Below are 17,248 nucleotides of genomic sequence, written 5' to 3'. Positions count from 1 at the left end.
TACATATATAGATAAGGGGAGATTGTCTTTACTGAAAGAAAATGAGTTGGAGAGAGCCTTTAAATCAAGATCTGACACCTATCTAGAAGTTACATTACTGAATAATTAAAACATTACAGACAATGAATATAGGCAAGTTCCTTTGGCTCTATAATACAAAAGGTCAGATCTGACTGTCATACTGGTCTTCTCCATACTTAAAAAGTAACAATGCAATTCTAGCTGAAAATACTAAACAGAGATAAAGGTAAACAGAGAAAACCATTGTATGTAATGTTGCAGTTAGCCAGCACAGACATGAGAAAGTCATGCGCTCCTCATTGGCCTTTCTCTTGGCCAAGAGGAAGAGCCTTCCTTGGCTCTTCCTCTTAGCCTTTATTCATGATTGCCACAAGTAACAGAACCAGCACCTTTATTTTTAATTTTTCCCATTGGAACAAGAGAAGAAAATCTTCCAGTATAATTTTCTACAGTAGAACACCTAATATGCAGCAGTGCAAAGGGGCTATAAAATCTAATATTGATGAAATGAACAGCCCTATCATTTTCATGTTCTACATTCCTTTTAGAGTGACAAACTCTCCTCCCAGAAGATCATTGCATTAGTAAAGAAATTACCTGTAACCACAGTCTGTCACCTGAGTCTGTTCCACCATTGGCGGTGCATTGAAATGTAGCAAATTGTCCTGCATTGACTTCCACACTCTGAAGACGCAAGAAGTGGGGAGTTTTTGCTGTTGGAAGAAGATAAGAGTACTGGAGTTATACAACATGGAAGTACTGGCTATGAACAACACACTGAGCAAACTAAACAGCTTTGCTTTAAATGGTTTAAATTATCAGCTACGCATTAGATTTTACGTTGGTTTACTTCTGTACCTGGGAAAGAGCAGAAGAGAAGGGTGCTCTTTAATTGTTCTTGCTGTGTAAATTATCTTAGCTCAGCACCCCTATGGTAATAACACTCTATTAATAAAGATTATATTACAAACTAATTATGTTTTGAAAAAAAACCCAAACTATTAGATACTTACACTACCAACTAGACAAAACAGTAAGAAGTTGACTGATGTTGTCAGGGAAACAAGTTTTTTGTTTTAACCAGGTACAGTGTCTACAGAGGAGATGCTTTAGAAATGTAGCATATAAAACAGCTAAAATACTAACACAGCATTTCTCACCAACTATAGCTGTATTCTTTAAATAAAATTATTTTCAACAACACTGCAAGGAAAAAAAACCAGACCCAAACCACAATGCATTCTCCTTATCAATTCTCATTTTTCATTTAGAAAAAGAAAACATTTCCAGTAAAAATTTAAGCGTTAAAGCTATAAATAACCTAATAAATGAAATAAATATTCAAACAAGAACTATGTTCACTGAAGGAGGAAAGACAGTATGTATATTTTTGTTTTACTGGAAAGAGTCAATCACATGACACAGAAAAACAGAAATCTGATACAGAAACTTACCTTTCTAAAGGCAGCATTACCAACCATTCAAATCCTACTGCAGGTAAGGTGACTTTTTGCACTGACTAATACTAGCAAATAAGCCAGGCTCTGAACATTACTTTCAGACATGCTAGTGCTACTAGTAAACTGGCAAAATAAATACACATTTTCTAGCAGAGCACCACAACCATTTACAGTGTTGGTTACATTTTCTTAAAAGATGTTATCACTGGGAGAAATTGCAATTGTTTGTTAGGAATTATAAGCAACCAGCTACCAGTATTCAAGAAAAAGTTGTTTAATATCCAATGCAAAGCAGTATAAGAAGGAGAAGATGACAGAATAAAATAGCTCAAATTAATATATAACTACAGAACAAAATCTTTTCATTATAACTGTCCTTATAGCAAATGATTGGACATACTGTTTCTTTTGTTTGTTTTTTTTTTTGTGAACGCTTCCCAGTTAGGACAGACAGACTTATCGAACCATAGAATGGTGAGGGTTTGAAAGAACCTTAAGATCATCTACTTCCAAACCCTCTGCCATCGTCTGGTATGCCTCACTATAGACCATGTTGCTTGATACTCTGTCCAACCTGGCCTTGAACACTGCCAGGGATGGAGCCAAAATCACCTCTTTCTTTGCTATCTAGCTATTAATGTCTAACTAACCAGTAAATTCTTCAGCAAGTTCACCATTTCTCAGTTGATTTTTCTTTTTTACACCTTTTTTACCCCACTTGGTGGAGAGGGTGAAGAGAGGCATTAGGTTTTAAAAACACACACACAAGAAAAACCTCACCCCCCCACCACAATCTAACCCTTTCAGTTTTACATGCCTAGAGCTTGTGTTCTGCTTGGTCTTCATCCATCCTACCCAGAAAACTGCTTAGCAAATATTTTTTCTTATTTCAATTTGTGTTTAAAGAGTTAATCATTCCAAAAGTATTTTTTCTGGTAATATACAGAAATAATAGCATTATGAGTCTTGCAAAGTTTTAGACACACAGTTGCTCTATTCCAATTTTCACACAATTTTCAATTTTCCTGTAGACAATATAACTGGTTTGATGTCTTAATTTCTAACATTTTAATTACTTGATCAAAGAACTTTTCATTAAAGCTTTTGCATTTCAGCACTGCCACATTACAGCTCTATGCACTATGGGGTATAACTCATTCTCCACAATAGCAAGAGCTATTTGCAGGTTTTGAGAATTGATTGGTACAAATGCACAGATCAAACCTCTCAAAATCTGTATGAGAAAAATTATTAAGCTGATAAAATGCTGCCTTAGACTTACCCTATCTGAACCAAAGATAAAAACTCAAAATGCAGAAGCACAAATACTGTCTAACAACATGAGAGCCTTCTGTGTATATTAGAACTAAGTGATTCAGAAATAACAGTTGCTGATTCTGCATAACTGTCTCTGCATTTGAAGTAATGTCTGTATCTTCTTGCCACCAACACTAAAGCCATTTTTATGGCATTGTTACTAACAGATAATAATTTTTTATTTTAAATCACAGCTCTTACAAGCCATAAAGGACTCATGCAAGCACAATATGTTGAACAATTACACAGAAGTTAGGTGTCTTTTTCCCCACTCCGTCATTTGGTTAGTAAGTTAACAACCTACAATTCCATGTATGATCTTAACACATATAACAAATAGCAGATATGTGAAATCATCATTTATCTAAGTAGTCTGTTCAATTACCTCTGGACTACCACATTAAAGCATTAATTTACATGGGTTTGTTTTGACATCAGTTTTAAAAGAACTTAGGATAGTTAAGTATTACATATCCTTAATAACGGGATATGGAAACCTACCTGAAACATAAGTAAAACAGTGCAGGAATTAAGCCATGAACCTCATGAAGCACCCTAAGTAACCGTGGTTAGCAAAGCCTCAGCCCTCAGCCAGCTGAGTTTTCTTCCTTCTAAGCCTTGGAAAGAAAACTCATATATATTTGGCTCTTTTATATTTCATCTGATCTCACTAATGCCTCAGCTTGTGGCTGCACAGATGTTTTCATGCAGACAGAAAACTGGTCAACAAATCTTGATGACTTGTTCTGAAGGAGTTGTTAGATGGCTCTGGGGATCACGCCAAGCACTGTACACGAGGTGCATGTGAGACATGTCTTTAAAGCCAATAAGGTGAAGTGCTCAAACGCTAGGAACACCTTGTATGTACTCAGCCTACATTTACAGCAGTTACATTGTTTTCTGATATTCTCCTTATCTTTTGCTCCACAAGTGTTGAAGCATAGTGGCTTATTCATTTTAGGGGGCTAGCTTTAAAACAGTGGATAGGTACTTACTACATGGATGTCCTAAAACTTTCACTTCATCAATAGCCACATATCCTGGATGACCTGAAGTGACCACTTCAAAAACAACCTGAGAAGCAGAAAGAGAATTTCAGTTACCAGCTTTGTAACACAGGGAATATAAAAATATTCTGTTATGGAAAATACATCTAATTTTTTAATATCTTGAGAACACTTTGAAAAAATACAATCAAAAAACCCTCACAATGTGTTGTTCTTATCATTAAAATTAGCAAGAATATAAATCACACTTTTTCATGTTTATTTTTGGAGATTTACAAGTGTGATCACAACGAGGAATAACCAAATCCTCCCAGTATTTGGTCTGCTAAAGTAGTTACCAAATAATAATCTTAAGATTTGTATTTTGTTTTCAATTCTTTGTCTTGAAGAGGAAACTCCTTTAATTTTAAAAAAATACAGTTCTGCATTATACAGAGATTTGCACAGTATCAGAGACAAACATACCTATTTTCATGAATGTATTTTCCATGCTCTTAATCTTCCACCAAATGTAACGAATTAAGTAAAGCAGATCCATTTGCCACGGTTTGTTTAATGGCTATAAATAGGTCACAAAATAAATGGACTGTTCTTGTTGTTAGAATTAAGTACACTTAAAAGTAAACCTCTCCAAACTTTGGCAGCCTTAGCTTTGAATATCCCAAGAATGTTTATGTGGAAAAGAAGAAAATATGCCAGTTACATTAACAGGTACATTTCCAAGCCAATGCTCAAGAACTTCATGATCAAATCCAGGCTGTGATTTTTTTTATTATTAGTCCTTTTGCTTGGAAAGTTAACTCTAACTACCTCTTGTAACTTGTCTCAGGAAATACACTGAGGAAGAAAGTTTAGAAACTATTTTCATGCATATGCTTTACTTGACCTTGGAACAGATGCAGAAGGACACTAAGCATCGTATCCTTTACTGCACTTATTTCAGCAGAAAGAGAATGATACAGAAAGGAAACATGTCACAAAGATAACATACAGCCCGTAATATTATATTGTAGTTTCCTGGTGATAAAAAAACACTGAGTCTGATTTTAAAACAAGCCTTGAGGTGAGAAAATTCTTCACTGCTCCTTGCCTCTGCTTTCTCCCATCTTTCTCATTGCTATACCCATGGACACCAATCCTGTTCTTCTCCCTCAGACATTGTCTTCCTAAACACTGTCCATTTCTCCCTCACAATTTCACTTGAATGAAATATAGCTTTAACTCCACATGGCTGTGGAGTTCATTCTAGTTCTGCCTCCTGCCTACACAGAATTTTCAACCTACAGTGCCTATGCTGCTCCTAGATAACCAGGGAGCAACACGAAAACACAAGACAGCAATGAGGAAAATTCAAAAGCACCAAATAAACTTCGCAGAAAAAATACCTACAAAAAGAGAATTGCTCAGTCATAAGCCCCAGTCTATGGCCTTTTAAATGCCCAATAGAATCCCGATGGCACTTAAAAGTTGGTATCACTGATCTGAACTGGGCATAGATTTGGCTTTCAGCATTCCTTTGAGCATTCAGAGCAAGACCATTTAAAAATTCACAACAACTTTTTCCTACAAAGAAGAAAATCTCCTGGTGGAACAGGTCTTAGGAACTGTTTTGGGAAGCAGAAGTTCTTGAACTAAAAAAGCAGAAGCTCTTAAATAATAACTTGCATTCAAAGACCTGAAAGAACTTTTCCAACCATGATCATTCTTATGCTCACCTTAACAGCATTACAATGGAAATACAGAGAGAGAGATGACTTGCACAGAGTAGCCCTAAATTTTGACAGCAGTGCAAGATGTAGAATGCAGCTCCTGCCTTCACTCACTGAACTTTGGAAAAAGAACAATCACAATTAAATGTGACAAACAATTGTATGTTTGTGGTATGCTATCTTATATAAAATGGCTATGCTGGTGCCCTTGGAAGTAGGAGGAGACTGCTCCACTTCCTGAAGAGCTACCAAGCCTATTCAAAATGGAGATCATCTGAAAGACTGGAGGGCACAAAAACCATGCTATAGTTCCAGGAACCTGCAGTCAATGCAAGGATATTACAACACAGCAGTGAAAAACAAACAGCAGACAGACTGGTCTCAGAAATGGTGGAAAAGTTTCATGGGAAAATACACTGCCACTAGGAAAATCATTATGTTAACGGAATCTTAAGTGTGGAGGCAAAGACCTGCCTATAAAAACATAGTGGGTTTGGAACAGTTACTGATTTCTCTCCTGGATGCTGTCAGGAAGAGGGAAAAAAAACCAAAACAACTTTCTAATTTTCATTGAAGTACAACTGATTTTAAAAAATAAAAACAAACAAAAAAACAAAACAACAAAAAAACCCTAAACAAAATTAAACATCTCTCTCTGTTTCTGAGCACTTACTATAAGAAGCATATCTGTGCAAAGACATCTGAAAAATCTATTTGATCCATGATCCTATCATTGCAGAGTAGAGGAGGTTTTATCTGGTTCTTCGCTTTTAGGTATGGTAAATTCTAGAAAACCCTGGGAGGATCTGGCACATGCACATCTCTGAAGCAGCCAAACCAGCCAGAAGTTTTCTGCTAAAAATATTACTACCAGATAATAGGTTTTTAACTATTTTTATAAAATGTGACATAGAAGTGTCTTTTCCAAAGAATTACCTGATTTCCAACAAAATCAAAGACCTGAGGCTTTACAAAAGAAAAAATACACAATATCTGAGTTGAAGTTCTCAAAATAATTCCTATAATTCATAACAGGGGAGCTTAGCTACAGGCTCTCCAAGAGTTTTCAGGTACTTCACTATTGCAATATACTTGCAGACAAATAAAACTTGAAGATTTTAAACTTAAATCAGTTTTTTCATTTCACAGGCAGAAACTGCAACCTTGAAATAACTGAATCAGACCTGTTTATGACAACAGAGAAAGACTCAATGAGTGATCTAAAATACCTTGCCCTATCTCTGGACAACGTATCAAAAATGTCATTACCACAAATAAGCAAGGCAATGTATCAAGAAAGTGCCAGCTGGACACACTATTAAATTACAATTACTGGCATTAAAGAGGACATGTTCCAAAGAAAAGTAATATAAATTGAAATATTGATAGTTTATTCATGCTTCTATTGAAAGCAATAGCCAACCTGGTATCAACTTTAATAACTGTAAGTCTTAATCTCTTCTGACAAAAAAATTACAATTTATAGTAAATGGAAAGAGACACGATAGCCAGTAGTGTCATACCAGTGTCAGAGACATCCTTAATGTGCCTTTGACTTCATATATAAAAGAACATGACACCTATTTCAAATACAGTAACATAATTTCTGTTCCTTTCACAGGCTGTGAAATACTATCAAGTGCTGCATCCAAATCCAGTATTTTGTTTTATTAAAAGTAATAAATGAAAATTGTTGACCTAAATATCTGCTTAACTAAGCATCTTCCCTTTTACACTAAAAAAGAATTCAATTCTATGCACGACACATTTCTGAAAGTCCTAGTAAGTGTGCCACACACTGTTAGAGGGGTTGGAAGTTGCTCAGAAATTGACTTAGAAATATCTCTGTTGCCTCATTTATTTCACTGAAAGGCATGTATTAAGGTTGCCAAGACTATTCACAAATCTGGATCAGTTTTACTAGTAATTTCACTAGAAATTAAACCTAGAAACTTATTTCACATCCATTTTTTCCCATCACTTCACAGCTGAAAAGTAGCTTTTCTTGTGACATTTTGACTTCCTTGGATTTTCCTTTTTTTTTTTTTTCTATTATTCCTCCTCCTTATCAGTCCGGAAACAACTGGTTAAAACACTCAATTCACTTGCTCAGGAAGAACTCTGCCGAATGTCAGCCTGCGAGCTGTTTTACACCACTCTCCCCCTCACAGGCCTGCCAAACAGGAACCAGGGAAGCGGCTTAGCACTGCACTGTCCCTGATCCTCCCTGCTTCAGTGAAGAGCAAAATTAGCTTTGCATTCCTGCCACTTCCCCTTGCTACATATGAACAAAGAAAGGGGGTCTGCTCACTAACATAAATGCTTACTGCTGAAAATGTGCGACTCGAGATAACTTGCCTGTTCCAAATAACAATAGAAATAAACAGGTTTGGTTGCCACACAACCTCACTCCGTAAATTCCTGCTTTTGTTGTAGAGAAATTAGGCCTTCAGTCAAAAGGTGGATTGTACTTAATATAAACACACTGTACTTCACAGGACTTAAAATAGCACTTTGCAAAAACAATAGAGAAAGGTGTATTCATAAAGCTACTCTACGTCAGGCTGCACTCCTGCTTCCCTGGACCCCCAGTAAGGGGACAGTGATGTAGTACATGCTGCTACAGCCTTTCCTTGACTATATTTTGCAACGTGTTGGGAACAGCTTCTCTCCAGAAAGCTGGCATTGTCTTGTACATGTGGGTTGAGTTCTTCTGGCCCCTTCTGACCTGTCCTAGGACTACCCACTTTACCAACAGTACAACTGCTGCCTCAAAGACATGGGAGGTTCCTGGCCTTCCCAGGCCCCACAGAAACCCATCCCAGCTTATTGACTTGGGCTGTGTAATATGTGTTCAGGTCTCCCTAGCTGGGAGTTCGCTTCATGCCATTTCCCTCCCAACCCCTCACTCCTGCACAATTACCATTCACCATTCACACAAGCACTCAAGCCCATTAAACACTTTGGTGGTGAGTGAGACTCCAAAGAAACCTCTTACAGCTGAGCAACACTGAAAACTGAGCTCTTGACATTAAGACTTATTAAATCTTGTCTGTATTTGTTTCTAAATCAGTTGTCATCTTACATTTCTCTACTGAATGCCCAGAAGCTTTCTTGGTTTAGAAACCACAGACTGAAGAAAATAAGAGCCTTGTGTATATGACAAAATGCTCACACCTGCTTACTCTTGGCCATTTTTAGATTGCTGTGGTTTTTAAATTTAGGTATGAGGTTTGATACGGTCACGTCTTTCTCAGAATAACTACTCACAAATCACCCAACTCAATGAAGAAGAACTATTTAAGATGCCTGACACAGGGTGGTGATTCAAAATGCAATATGCATTTCAAAGTTTCTTTTGAGTTCAAAGCACAGTTCAGGAACTGTGTGCACCCAGCTGAATGCAACACACACAACACACGAGAATGTGAGCCTGACCTTTACTGCACAAGAAGCTTAATTCTCAGTCCTAGCTGATGACTTAAGTACTTTGCATGAGCCAAACTCCAAGCAAAGCATGTAAAAAGCAGGTTATGGAACAAATGAAAGTTTAAGACCAGATTTGAAAAGGTAGGTTAGATATACTGCTTCATATTCCCTAAACTCCTAATTTACAAGAGAAAGTGTCAGAATGGTAAAGGATAAATCTCATCTCTGTGTGAAGTGATACTGTAACTCCTTTGTGTCCTTACTGAAAAAGATCAGGAATTACTGCCAGCCTCTTACCCTATTTCCTCATTCCAGCTTCATAGGAATTTATGTTTAAAGAACATACAGTGTCATAGAGAGTAGTATTACTTCACTGGAAGCTATTTTTAATCCTTTCAATTCCATTTCTGGATTTTAAAACTGCAGTGTTTGTTGTTCTATTTAATCAAGATTTGTTTCAGCTCACTGCTGCCATACCTGGCTCCCAGAAAAGTACAAAGTACAAAGCAAGTGATGCAAAATATAAAAACTGATAGGCGGAAGGTGTGTAACTTGCAATAGCGCTGCTCCAAATTGCTTGCTTCAGGAGTAGGGAACGCAAGCCACTCACCAGACTCGATCCAGTAGAGACATTTTGCATTTTACAAAGTTCCAAAACTGCAATGTTTCGAAAACGTAAAATATATTTTAAATACTACTAATTGTTCTGACAATCATTACCTAACCTAAAGGGAAAAAAAAAAAGAAAAAAGAGAAAGAAAAAAAAAAACACACTAAAGACACAAGAAGCAAGAAACAAGACTGAAACCAACAGATTTTCCTTCTGCTAAAACATCCAAACAAGGGAAAAAAAATAAATAAAACAACAAACCCCAAAAGACTTCCAACCCTTTCCTCACTAGGGAGCAGTCTTTTCAGGACTCACATTTCAAGCATCAATTTTAATGCTTCTTAACCTACTGAGATTGCTCCTCAAGAATGTAAAAACCAGCTCACTATTACCCATAGAAATCTACACAGTATTTAATCCTCTTTTTCTGCGTACATCCTAATTCTATTCAAGTAAGGAGGGTGAAGGTCTTAGTAATTATGTGAAGCCTTATTTTGTTTGAGGCTCTCTCTAATGGCATGATAAACTCCTTGATTCTCTTGCTTAAGATGCACCAAGTAGAAAATAGCTCAGCAAAACAAACTTCTCCTGTGACCAATGATAAAAAGAAGAAGGCAATGCTCTCTCTGGGGAGCACTCCTAAAAGGATTCTATAATACAGAAATAAGACTAGCTCCTGTAGAAGTATCCTAGCTACTTAGAAACAAATAGCTCAGAGACCAGGAGGCCCAGCAGAAAAGAACAAGCTGTACTGATTTCTTTAATCCTCAGAAGGTGTTTGGCAGCTTGAACCTATGTTACTATCGCTATGCTGTAATCAGTAACTGGACTGCAACGCAGACGTACCCTAAAGTCAATGGTAGATGTTACGCAGCAGTACTTACATTAATTATAGAATGAAACATATCCTTAATCACAAGAATGCTTGACAATTTAAGTTTAAATAAGCAGTAATTAAACTACAATTACTGTTGTTACATGCCGGTTATCATTGTGATTTATATATGTAGTACAGGTTTCATATGGGGTGAAACCTACACAAATAATTACCTATTAAAAGGAAAAGTGCACATTAAAAGAAATCAATTACTTTGTTCGGAGACTGTACTTCCAAATAGTCAATTCTAAATGGAAACCCAACCTGAAAGGTATTAACAAGCTTGGGTAACTGGTGTTACAATAATAAAATACTGTTAATTATTAAATCTTTTGAATGCTTTGCACTTATGTGTTAATAATACACAGTTTAAAGAAATAAATCTTTACAAGTTGGATTAAAATCCACTCCACATTTCACAATCTAATTCACTTTTTCACAATCTAATTTCTAGTCAGCTACCTAGTGGGAGTTGCCTATGTTTTTCATGAATCAACAGCAAAACAGACCGCCACTGTGTTTTTAAACATCCCAAATTATACACGTACTATAACTCTGAAAAGTTACCACATGTGATTTGTCTTCAGGTTTTTGAAGTACATTTTGCTTTTACTTGCAGATAGACACCTTGTAGGTGTCCTACTAATGGAACAAAATTATAAGGCATTCACAAACATGCAGACGTCTATGTGGATATGTGATACAAAAACAACAAAGAACATCAAATTTTTACATTGCTTTGTCCCTTCTTGTACTAACACTGAGTGTGTTCCTGAAGGTTATTCATTGGGAAACTACCAGCTTTCATATACAAATTTAACATGGCCCTATCATTCCTTACATTTTTTTTCGTAGATTTTTCTTTATTCTGTTTAATAAGGAGAGCAGCTTCAGAAAATCCATGGGAGGAAGTCTTGTACATTTTGGAGGTTATGTGATAAACATGTGGATTTGTGCCAAAAGAGGTCAGAGTTTGGAATCAAATTAATAGAAGCTCAGGAAACAGACCTGGCTGCTCGACACCTGTCAGATGGGCCCTCTGCCTTCTCCTACCTACTCAGTCATCTGAGCTCTCACCTAATTTAGACACACATTCTTACAAAACCCACATACACCTCTTCTCCTTTCCCTGCCCTTCTCCCAGCTGCATGCAGCAAACTTCCTGCCTCCCCCCAAAATAGACCCTGTGAAGAAGGGAAAGCATGAAAACATAAAAAGAATCCAGAAACAATGAGAAATTGCAAGTGTCACTGGGCGAGTAAGGAAATTGCATCACAGATTTCTGAGAGAATGGAGAAAACAAAATGAAGACAATTGACCATAACCTGTCAAAACAGAGACAGAGCTTCCTCAAGAATAAATGAGCTTATCTACAGTGAAACCAGTGAAGTTACACTATTTTACACCAATTCCTTGGACTGCGATGGATTTACTATAGCATACGACATTCTGGCACATCAGCTAAATTGTGACACCCAAGGAGGTATTATTTCAGACTACATGCAGCAAATGCAAAGAAAATTACTTAATACATTCCTCAGAAAGAGAAAGACTATGTAAAAAAAAATCTGTATTTCCAGAGGCCATACTGAGGCATGTGTGACACATTCACACATTCACCCAGCGTCTGTGAAATGAATATACACAGCACTCCTGAACCACCCAGCATGCTCACCAAACCCTCCAGTGCATCCCATGCTACAAACTGCCCAGAATTATATCCAGTGTCAGCCATGAAATTGTCTGTTGGATGCTCTACTCCCACCAACTACTGAGGCTAATAATAAGACTGGTCCTTATTATTTCAGTCAAGACAGGAAGGCTATTTGGCATCACTGGAGGGCGTTCTCAACATTTGCATAAAATTGGTAATGTGGGGTCTTCCAGTAAGGTCATGAAGTATCTTGAGTTGGAAAGGACCCATAAGGACCACTGACTTCAACTCCTGCTCTTCACAGGACTACCTAAAACTAAACCATAAGATTAAGTGCATTGTGCAAACACTCCTTGAACTTTGACAGACAACAAAACACACATTGGTCTTTCACCCTGGAACATGTAAAGATGTGGCTAAATCAAGCTTGGACTCAGCAATCAGGATACAGTCTCATGCTCCAGAGAGGCAGGTAGCACACAGCTGCTCCCAAAATCCTGAGGTAAACCTCAATTCTGCTAATATGTCTGCCCTTCTGCCAGTATTCACTTATCAAGCCTGCAACCAATTATACAAGATGCACATCATGCCTCCTCCCACTGAAGTCTGCTGAGATGTCCGTAAATTTACCCTGAATTGTCTCAGGAAGCTCCAATGATGTAGCAATTCCTAGCCACTTCAGACACAGCACAGCATGCAAATATGGACCCCGCAAATACCCCCTACACAACCTAGGAACACACTATCTGATGTAAGAAGAGTAAGTGTGCTCTTTTGGGTCTGCAAATATTGCACTCACTGCCACTTATCCCATGTTCCAAGAATAAGATGGGCTAGGTACTCCAAACTCATCTTTTGGAACCAGGACTTTTATGTTGATTGTGGCTGAAACAATCACAGAGGGAAGACTCCAGAAAGTTCTTCAGTGTGCTTTTTCCTTATATGTAAAAACGTTCAAAAAGGAATATTTTCAGTTCACTTGAGACACCCTTACAGAACAGCTGCTACAGCCACAGAAAAAAAGTCCACTATAATCCCCCTAAAGAACCTTGCAGTGGACATTGCCATACCATAATGAGAGTATGATAGAGCACCAAACACCTGGTCACCATAAGCATCACATGCAAGAACAGAAACAAAGCTCTGCTGCTTGTGACATTGATAATCAGGGTATTGATGTAGGTATTAAAATGTTGTCACCCCTGGAACAACACTATGGAATGACAATACTGTACTTCCTAGGGAGGTCTGCAGTCAAAGAACCTCCATCTTTGGGACAGCTTTTCTTCAGAAAATTTCAAACCATATTGGTGCACAGGACCAAATAAAATCCAACCCAAACTTTCCAAACTGCAAGTGAAGATGAGAGGAGCCCCAATAACATCTTTGATTGACTGGTATGCTGTTATTACACCAAATTACTTGCTTGTGGAGACAGACTGTATTTTCATGGGAAGAAGGAGAAAACTGTTAAACTATTATGCAACAATTAATAATTGTATCATCTGTAAACTTTCCTACAGAAAAGCAGCACCCTTAGGAACTGTCAAGAGGACTTCCACACCTTCAAGATGTAATCAGAAGACTATTCCTACAATAGTGTCATGGTTTAAGTTGCTTCTATTTTTATTTTACTATTGGGCAAACCAAACAGACATTGCATTCAAACTGAAGACTTAAACTGAGGTATCAAATGATTATGATGGTTCTAAAGCAACAACTATTGATGATCTAAATCAAACTTGAGGGTACTACTGCAATCAAATCTACTGGCATTCAATTCCAGCATCCCTAAGGAAACAAATGCAACTGACTGACATCAATGTCAACATTTCTACATAGTTTCAATATAACTATTTCATCTAACTTTAAAATGTGTTTGTGCACACACTTCATAGACTTCTAAAAATAGATGTAAACATATAAACACAACCACATATATGTAAAAGCAATCAGCATTAGCTATAAAAAATAATTAAGATAAAGATAAAAAAATAGAGAAAATATTTTGATTTAAAGTCAACATTATGATTAAGAACCAGGTAACTATTATGAGAAACAAAAATTCATAAAAAGTAAAGCATACCTGATAAAAATTGGGCCAGAAAGTACTAATTGCAAGTTCTGCTCTGTTCCAAGCAGCAGTGATAGATGTGTTCCAGATCGGGCTACCAATAGGACCATCATTAACTTTCACATATATATTCAAAGTGCCAGGGCTAGATCCAGTCTTGCTTGAAACATAATAGTGGAAATCTATACAATGTGTATCATTTTCTTTCAGATGGGGCAGCAGGAGGTGAGCTTTCTGTCCCGCATATCTCCCAGATGTATTCACCAACATGAAAGAACCTGCAAAACAAAGTCACTCATTTAATTTCTTTATTATCCTCCCCCTAATATGGTGATCTGCAATTAAAGGGTCATTAAAAAAAACACCCCAAAGACATTTTGCTTTGCTTCTACTAACATAACAGTAATTGTATTCGGTAGGTATTTAAAATCTCAATTTATATTAGAGAACCTCAAGATACTTTTTCAAATCTTGTAAGCATTAGAATCCTTATTTATAGTTGGACAAAGAAAGAGACTGCAAACACTAAAGTGATCTGCACGGCGCTGAACCTACATGTTAAAAGAGAATCTACTGTAGGTCTCAACTATATGAGCATTTCTATATGAAGGCCCTTTATTGAGTTTTGTTTGGCAAGGTTTTGGTAGTGGAGGAAACACAGGTGTGGCTTCTGTGAGAAGCTGCTACAAGTTTCCCCTGTGACTGACAGAGCCAATGACAGCTATCTCCAAAGCAGACCTGCCACTGGCTAAGGTTGTGCCCATCAACGATAGCAGTAGCACCTCTGGGATGATAGATTTAAGAAGTCTGGAAAAAAAAACAATTGCAGCTGTGCTCAGATGGTGGAATGCAGTATATGATGTAGACAGAGTCTAAAGTGTTCTCAATTCCTTAGCCTTACTCTAATTGATCACCAGCTACATCCTTACTGATTGTGACAATTGTGCCCTGCCCTCAAGAGCTGAGAAAAAAAGGAACAGATGAAAATACTCAGCAAACTGATAAACTTCGTAGGGGAGGAAAAAAAAAGGGGGGTGGGTGTGAATGTTACACTATGGTCCCAACTTCAGCATCAAACAAGAAATGTGAAGGTAGAGTTCAAAGACTTACATTCAAACAACCGTCACATGAACAGCTAGTCAATTCATGCCCTATTTTTCAGTGTTATTAATGTGTTTCATTGATGTTTACCTTCAAAATAAGCATGTTACAGAACGCATGCGAATAAAGAATTTGAATGACTGCATAGACATCACTTTAAAAAATACAACATGATTTTCAAGACATTAATATTTCTGGGTGAACAAATCACAAGGAAATAATTCTATTAATACATATACTATGATATCACAGAAGGAAATAAAATTCAACACAATGTCTACTTTGGAAAGAAAAAGCATCAATAAAATGCATGAGGTAATTTAAACCCTACATTTTTCATAAAAGTCAAGAAATGGATTTGTTGCAATTGCATGCTATGAATGCATAGCTAACTGCTCCCATAAATACATAAGCACACACATTTCTCAAACAGTTATTAGAAAACAATTTTAAGCCCTTTAGTTGGTTTTCTGTATTATTATTATTATTTTACTTTGATGGGTGATGATACCTTAGAATTTTAATGAGATACAGCCTCCTCAGCCATTTCTCAAAATGGAATGTGTTTAGAGAGCCTTGGTCCAGATTGCACCTTTATCTGAAATACATTTACCTATTCAATAGTACAGTTTTGCAGTTACTTTATTTATCAAGCATAACTTCTCATTAATTTTCATTCCAGAGGAAATAACTGAGTTCATAAAGTTGAAAAAAAAAAGGAAATTAACTGTGAAATTTGAGTATTTAACTTCCTAAAAGGCATTACTCTGTACTAAATTTATAGACTGCTATTATAACATAATGGGAGATATCCTTAATCATAGGTAACACAAATAGAAGGCATTGAGCGAGTATCCATTCTTTCCTAGAGAAAACTTCATTTTTAGTTTAGCAGAAGGAAAGAAAGAAAGAAGGCAAGATCCATGTGCTTTTCCATGCAATCACTGTTTTCTAAAAGTTTCTGATTACATTATACTCAAATCTACAGCACACACATCTGCAACATTCTATTTCTTACTATGCTTCAGTAATCTAAAATGTAAGAAGGCCATAATCAGCAGAAACACACTCTGGGCCAGATAAACATGAAACATTCACACAAGAAGTCTCAGGTATACACAACCACCAGCATATTGGTAAATCTAAAATCCAGAAGTAATTCATCAAATTTTTATGGGTTTCATCAAGGTCAAACAAAAAGAAAACACAGTTCGTGACAGCCAGCATGGCTTCACTAAGGGGAAATCCTGCCTGAGCAATTTGGTGGCCTTCTATGATGGGGCCACGGAACTGATGGATAGGGGTAGAGCAGTTAATGTCATCTACCTGGCCTTGTGCAAACCATTTTACATTGTCCTGCACAACATACTTGTTTCTAAATTGGAGAGACATCAATCTGATGGATGGCCAACCCAGTTGATAAAGAATTGGCTGGATGGCCACATGCAAAAAGTTGTGGTCAATGTCTCAGTGTCCAGCTGGAGACCAGTAACAAGTGGTGTCCCTCAGGGATCAGTGTTGGGACCAGTCTTGTTCAACTGTAGTGACAGGACAAGGGGTAACAGGTTCAAACTTAAACAGGGGAAGTTTAGATTGGATATAAGGAAGAAATTCTTTACTGTTAGAGTGTTGAGGAACGGGCACAGGTTGCCCAAAGAGGTTGTAAATGCTCCATCCCTGGCAGTGTTCAAGGCCAGGCTGGATGAAGCCTTGGGTGATATGGTTTAGTGTGAGGTGTCCCTGCCCATGGCAGGGGGGTTGGAACTAGATGATCTTAATGTCTTTTCCAACCCAAAGCATTCTATGATTCTGTAATAAATTTCATGCAAGCCCTCAGTAAGTGCCTTAATTGTTTACTAGCCCTTGTTTTTGAAAGGCTGCCATCTCATGAAGGAATTCAATATTTTGTTTGACAGCATCTGTTTTACATGACATGGGAATTCTGATAAAGATCAACTCAGCTTCTACACCTAACTGTGGATCTCCCAA

General features: G+C 37.2%; 1 protein-coding gene across 5 annotated transcripts in view; it reads right to left on the bottom strand.

Moving 5' to 3' along the window:
- PTPRM (protein tyrosine phosphatase receptor type M) overlaps positions 1-17,248 on the bottom strand; it is a 475,841-nt gene that overhangs the window by 309,944 nt on the left and 148,649 nt on the right. For all 5 annotated transcript variants that reach the window (XM_013130096.3, XM_031052840.2, XM_031052841.2 and 2 more), the window contains exons 3-5: positions 14,171-14,436; positions 3,794-3,872; positions 619-734 (exon numbers count right to left, since the gene is read on the bottom strand). In XM_013130096.3, the coding sequence (XP_012985550.2) occupies positions 619-734; positions 3,794-3,872; positions 14,171-14,436 (461 nt within the window). The remainder of the gene's footprint in view (positions 1-618; positions 735-3,793; positions 3,873-14,170; positions 14,437-17,248) is intronic.

The sequence above is a fragment of the Melopsittacus undulatus genome, chromosome 1 (assembly GCF_012275295.1).
Source record: "Melopsittacus undulatus isolate bMelUnd1 chromosome 1, bMelUnd1.mat.Z, whole genome shotgun sequence".
Taxonomy (NCBI): Eukaryota; Metazoa; Chordata; class Aves; order Psittaciformes; family Psittaculidae; genus Melopsittacus; species Melopsittacus undulatus.
This window is presented reverse-complemented; position numbering and strand designations above follow the sequence as displayed.